The sequence below is a fragment of the Rhinolophus ferrumequinum genome, chromosome 22, assembly GCF_004115265.2.
Source record: "Rhinolophus ferrumequinum isolate MPI-CBG mRhiFer1 chromosome 22, mRhiFer1_v1.p, whole genome shotgun sequence".
Classification (NCBI taxonomy): Eukaryota; Metazoa; Chordata; class Mammalia; order Chiroptera; family Rhinolophidae; genus Rhinolophus; species Rhinolophus ferrumequinum.
Window position 1 is genome coordinate 1,092,083 of NC_046305.1, and position 6,063 is coordinate 1,098,145.

The following is a 6,063-nucleotide window of genomic DNA, read 5'->3' on the forward strand; positions in this document are numbered from 1 at the left end:
ACACACAACTAAGGCTCAGAGAAACTAAGTAACTTGTCTGAGGTGACACAAATAGCAAGTGGCAGAACCAGAATTCAGAACTCTTATTCCAACACTTGTATCCATTTCACTCGATCCCGCCACATAAAGGAGAGAACAGGACAGAAAATCAGTCAGACGCTGCTGCTGTGTAAAACATGGTGCGCGGTGACAAAATCTGGCCTAGGGCAGTGGGCCTGGGCAAGGAGGGCAGGCATTTGAGGCCGGGATGGAATCTGGGAACACGTGGTGTAGACCTATGTCTGGAGGTTCAGGGAGATGGGTGGGAGGAGGCCCCAGGGCCTGGAAGATGGAGGAGCCGGGCAGAAGGTGTGTGGGAGATTCCGCAGAGACCTGGGCAGGGGCAAGGCCAGCTGGGGTGTCGATGAGCTCATCTGGGACACGTGGGAGGCCGAGGCCAGGCCTGGGTCGCCACCAGACTGAGGCCAGAGGAGAGAGGAGAACAACTGGAGGAAGAGGCTGTGTCACCATCATGGAGAAGGCGGGAGGAGGTGGGTCTCAGCTCCTGGGTGGCCAGCGCTCCCTGAGACGTCGGGGGAGGAGGCCCTGGTGACCTTGGAAGCCAGAGGGGGGACCAAGGAAGCGATGCTCATGGATTCTCATGGATTCGGCAGCAAGTGAAGGGGTGGTGGTGAGAAGGGGGAGGGGAAGGGTTGGAACTCGTCCCTCCTGCTGCGACCTCAGCTCCCACACTGCAGTTCAGAGCCAAGGTTGAATTTGACAATGAGCCAAGGACAGGTTATATTTTTTAAAACATTTTAATAAAATTATCCAATAAATATCCTACATGGTGCAGGCTACAGGAACAAAGTGTAGAGGCCAGAGGGCCCTCAGGTCCCCTCAGAGAGAGGGGCTGTGCTCTGGGCTGCTTTGGGGCTGACGTGGACAGGGAGTGGGGGGACGGGGAGTGATTCCGGAAGGGGTGATCTGGGCTCTTGCAATCCATCCCTTTGTTGGTACAGGGAGGGCAGGAGGGGCCGAAGGAGCAGAGCCCCTGAGGAAGCTCCCAGCACCCTGGGGATGTGATGGGGTGAGGGGAAAGCTAGCCTACAAGGAAGGAATGGGGCAGCGGAGCAGGAGCGTGGGCTGGGGGTGTGTTCGGGCGTCTCTGCACTCACTGCCGCTCACTCTCGGACGTACACTCTGGTGCACACAATATCGTCCGCCGTCATGGTCTGGAAGGACAGAGTTGGTGTCAGCCTGGGAGGCCCCCGGGCTTGAGGGGAGGAAGAGAGCTGACCAGAGCTACTCTGCTTGGTCTCCAGACCCAAACCTGCTTCTGGCCTCAGGACTGACAGGTAAGAACTGGTCCCCAAATGCCTGGGAGGGAGGATGGCAACAAAGCCCAGGGGTCCATCCTGCGTCCTCCTCCGCCCACCAGGGACAGCCCCTGGAGAACTGTGGGGGCCCCTCAGTGTGTGTCCATTGTTCCTCTGAGAAGGGCACCGTACAGGGCAGAGATGGCAGCCCCGTGGGGGGGGACCAACCAGAATTGTCTTTGAACCCCCTGCACCCAGCAAATCTGTGCAGGGAGCCGCGGGCTCTCTCTCACGGGGAGGAGACGGGCTTACCAGGATCAGCTCCTCATCATTGGTCAGCTCTCTGGTCCACGAGGTCTTGGGACCCTCTCCCTTCAAAAGCCTCTGCTCACAGACCATTTTGTTCTCACTCTCCCATTTCACCAGGCTCTGCAAGAGAGGGATGACCACGTGGGCTGGGGAGGTACCCCCTCTGTACATGCCACCACACCTAGGGACTTTCTCCCCTGGAAATGGAGAGCGGACGGAGTCCAGGAAAAGACCCAGAGTGGCATGCTGACAGGCGGGGACGACAGACGCCATGTCCCCGGGGCCTCACCTTGCAGGGTCTGCCATCCACAGTCTGCTCCTCGAATTCTTCTCCGATCTTGAAGTTAATCTCTGTGGTCCGCACGGTGGTGGACGTTTTGATGTAGAAGGTGTCCCCCTCCTGTTTGATCTCCACTGCTGGCTTGGAGGCTGCAGCCACAGCGATCTTCCTCAGCATGACATTGACCCCTGCAGGGGACGACAGAGGTCCCCAGGCACCTGTCACACCCCCAGTGGGACAGCTGGGGCAGGGGACAGTCTGCCTGGGTTTCCCAGAAAGCACCCTGAAGGGAGGGCAGGTGGTGCAGGTGGTGGGTGTCAGGGAGGAGGGGCAGCAAGGCTGTGTCCCGCCCCAGGAACCTGCTCCTCGCCACACCCCACCTGATGAGTCAGCAGGCCCATCGCAGCTTCCATTCTCCAGTTCCCAGGGCAGTGTTTCCCCTTCCCCTCGCCCAGCAGGCACCCTCAGCGTGGCTCTCCTCAGTCCACCTCTCGTTTGGCCCTTGGTCCACCCTGCTTGAGCCCTTCTGCTGGGGTGTGCTCACCAGAGCCACTGTGTGTTCACCCCTCCCCAGGCAGGCCTCGTCATTTGTGTCCTGGTGATAAGGGCCACTTCCCTCTCTGCCCTATCCACCTGCCCCGGCTGGTGCGAGCTAGGTGGGCCTTCATTTGCCCAATCTCTGTCCTTCCCCAGAGTGAGAAGGAGCAGGAAATTTCAGCAGGGGAAGAGGTGGCCCAAAGCCTGGGGAAGCCAGAGGCTCTGCAGTAAGATGCACTAGGCCCGGCTTCCACCTAGCTCAGCCTCCCTTGTAGGCTGGGTGACCCTGGGCAAATGGCTTAACCTCTCTGAGCCTTAGATCCCTCAATTGTCAAGTGGAAACAAAAGCTTCTTCCAAAGCCCAGCAAACGGGATGAGGCGTGTTTAGGACCTGAGGCACACTGCCAGGCATACCTTTAAATTTCCAGGCAACGGTAGCTATTCTTACGGTTGCTGTTATTTTTACTGATCGAAGGAAGGCAAAGCAAAAACCAGAGCCGGGGCTGAAAGTTCCCTGCATAAGACTCCTGCTCACCTGCCCCCCTGGAAGGCTCCCACACCCCTCTCCCCTCAAGGAACAGAAAGGGACACGGCCCTCCCCTCCCCTGATGTGTCCCTGCCTCCAGGATCACCCAGCTGGGGCCTTCTCACTCAGAGTACCTGAGCCTGTCCCCCATATCCTTTCCTAGATTGGACCCCTTCTCTCTGCTAAGAGGAGTGGGGGAGCCAGGAGCCCGCCTGTGATAGGAAGAAAAGCAGGCAGGGAGGCACCTCTGGCCGGAGCCCAATCTAAGCTCCACACCCCTTGGCCTGTTCCAGCCTCCAGCCCTGTACTGGAGCAGAACCCCTCAGAGAAGCACTGGGTGGGGACGCGGGGGCAAGCTGGGCTGGGCCAGGTGAGCGGGAGTCCCCACCCTGATCTGGCCCTTCTCCAGACCTGGGTTCCTAGAAACAAATCCTCTTTCCCCTCAGCTGCCACAGCAGACCCACTATGGTCCAGACAGAGGGAGTGGGAGGGAGGGAGGCCCAGGAGCCCGCTTCTGGCTCAGGCCCAGGGAGAAATGACTAGTTCCAGGTCCGATTGACGTGGTAGAGGAGACACGACCCACTCCATCCCTCTCTGTGGCCACCTGGTAGGTCCATCCTGCTAACATCTACCAGTCCTGTGGCAGAGGCAGAAAGAACTGCTCCGTGCCATGACCGTCATTCTGGATGGGCTGGTAACCCTCCAAATACCTGCTCATCCCTCTCCAGGAGAGGGACCCGTGACTAGGGCAAAGGGGTGAGAAGGGACTAGGGTTTGTGTGGAGGCAAGGCTGCTGGGCTCCGAGGAGACGCCCCTCCAGCTAGCCTCTGTGGCCTGTAGAGCGGAGGCCGGGCTCAGCAGACCTTGGCTGACTCAGGACTGTGTTTGTCTAACGGGTCTGTTTTCAATCTGTCCCCCAGCAGGACCTGAGGAGGGCACGTGGCTCTGAGAGACCCTGCAGGGAGGACAAACAGACCAAGACAGACAGACAACAGGGTTGGGCTTTGCATCTTATTCTCCAGCTGGGGCTGGGGCGGGTGGCAGGCAGGCCACTGCCTCATCCACTGTGGGGAGGGGCCAGAACCCAGAGAAGAAGGGGGAGGGAATGGTATCTAGGCTTTCTGAAAGGAAAATTTCTGTCCTTTCGGTCTTTAATTTCTTCAAGGGCGGAGCAAGAAAGACTGCCATGACTGCAACTACAGTGGTTAGAGTGCAAGAAGAACTAACAGCAAGGAAGGATGGAAACGGCTGCTTCCCCCATAGCATTTCAGACCCTCCCTAGGTCCAGATTCACTCCTACAGCTCCCAGCCCAGTCCCCGCGCCCTGCCCCCCCCCCCCCCCCCCCCGCCCACCTGGAGTCTCCCTGTTCAGTCCAGAAATGGATGGTTCCAGGGCTCCCAGGGGACCTCCCAATTGCTTAGCTAATCTCTGTCTCTTCCCAGAGCCCCTCTTCAGTCCTTTTCTGCTTTCGCCCCTTCCCCAGACCCCAGAGGGCACAGTTGGGAAGGGCCTTCTGGGTGGGTTCAACGTCCCCCACCCTTAACCAGCACATCCAGCTGGGCGGCAGTGTGTCTCCAGGGAGGGAGGGAAAAGAGAACCCGGATTCAGAAAGGGGGTGGGGTGGGGGGTTTAACACACGAAGCCATTTGTTGAAATTGAAGAAAGTGATAATTATCCAGAGCGATTTTAGGACTTTGGAGCTGCTCGCTGTAGGAAAATATTTGTCTCACAGATGGGGTGGGAGGAGCAGAGTGGAAAGTGCTGAAGGGGGAAAGAAGGGGGACCAAGAGGGTGCTGGGGTACCGGATCACCTGATGGGTGGAGAGGGGATTAGAGAGGTAATGAACCTGCCCTGGGAACTGGGTTACCGGCAGAGACAGGGGAAGGAGGCTGGGATGTGTCCGAGGGGGACCGGTGGGGTAGGGACCCAGGCTCCCTGCTCGGGTGCAGGGTTTGCAGCTTCTGAACTACAGAGAGCCCTCAGCCCCACCCCAAGGGGTACCGACCTCGGACTCTGGTTTCTGCTTGATTCACAGGCTGAGTCACAGCAGGAGCTGGCATCGGTGGGCGCCCCGCCGGAGAAGGCAGCATTTGGGCGTCCCGGCCCAGCGCCCCGGGACCCAGGTGTGCGGATCCTTTTCCTGAGGATGCAGGCGCCCAGCCTCCCACGCCCTGCTTCCAGCCCCCCTTTCTTTCTCGTACCCACCTCCGAGGACTCCGGCGTCCCCACTCCTCTCCCCGGCGCTAAAAAATCTTACCCAGCACTTTGAGCAAATCCTCGAAGTTTTCCGATCGAATGATCTTCCAGTTGCCAGAGAAGTTGGGCATGGTGGCGGCGCTGGTGGCGGTCCCCTTAGATCCTTCGGCTGGAGCACTGGACGCTGAGTCTTTTAGTCGAAAGAGATGTGGCCGCCTTCGCCCGATCGTGAGGCTCAGGAAACAGGACACGTCCCAGGACAACCCCGAAGCTGGCCTGGTCTCCCGCGCGGGCAGCTTTTATACCCTGCGCGGTCCCGCCCCTGCCCAAGAGTGAGGTGGCCCCGCCTCCCGCCCCGCCTCCCACCCCACCTGGGGGGCCCCGAGCTCGGGCCCTGCATTCCCACCGCCACCCTCTGCCCCCCGGCCTCAGTATCTGGCCCCGTGGGCGGGTCCGGGGTTCGCTGGGCGCCCAGATAGCTTGCCCCGCGCCAGCGGGAGGATGGGGAGGCGGACGGAGCGCTAGCGCTAGGATTGGGCTCTCAGGACAGCGGGGGCGCCAGGCCCGGGGCGCAATGCCGGAATCTCAGGTCCTGCAGTCCGAACCCCAGGGTCAGATCATGCAAGTTTCCACCCCTTCCCAACCTCACCGGGAGCCCCCGAATCCTTGGCGCCGGACGCCCGGCGACACCACCAGCGGGTGAACCCCTGTTCGCAAGCCGGAGCTGGGGAAGAGAATGGGCGGCCGAACTGCGGCTCCTCTGAAGCCTCAACTGGATCCAGTGTGACCCCTCCGGACTCAGGGACCCACTGGGAGCCCGGGGGTTCGGGGCCTGGCACCTAAGTGAGGCAAGGGCGCCCCCTGCTGGAACAACTCGAAGGGGCTGGGAGGGGGCGGCACCCCACCCAGCCCCCA

The 6,063-nt window shown here is 60.3% G+C and overlaps 1 protein-coding gene across 1 annotated transcript; it reads right to left on the reverse strand.

The window, feature by feature from the left end:
* Positions 1–825: 825 nt before the first annotated feature.
* On the reverse strand, positions 826–5,431 carry CRABP2 (cellular retinoic acid binding protein 2). The gene is made up of 4 exons (XM_033093043.1): positions 5,210–5,431; positions 1,897–2,075; positions 1,611–1,727; positions 826–1,214 (listed from the first exon to the last, which is right to left on the reverse strand). Exons 1-4 carry the CDS (start codon positions 5,277–5,279, stop codon positions 1,164–1,166), a joined length of 417 nt encoding a protein of 138 aa, XP_032948934.1. The 5' UTR covers positions 5,280–5,431; the 3' UTR covers positions 826–1,163.
* Between the last annotated feature and the right edge of the window lie 632 nt (positions 5,432–6,063).

Coding starts and splice junctions, on each gene's coding strand:
- CRABP2 (XM_033093043.1), bottom strand. CDS start 5,279: ATGCCCAACTTCTCTGGCAACTGGAAGATCATTCGATCGGAAAACTTC. Junction 1,728..1,896: donor TGGATGGCAGACCCTGCAAG/GTGAGGCCCCGG, acceptor CCTCTCTTGCAG/AGCCTGGTGAAATGGGAGAG. Junction 1,215..1,610: donor ATGATGAGGAGCTGATCCTG/GTAAGCCCGTCT, acceptor CTGTCCTTCCAG/ACCATGACGGCGGACGATAT.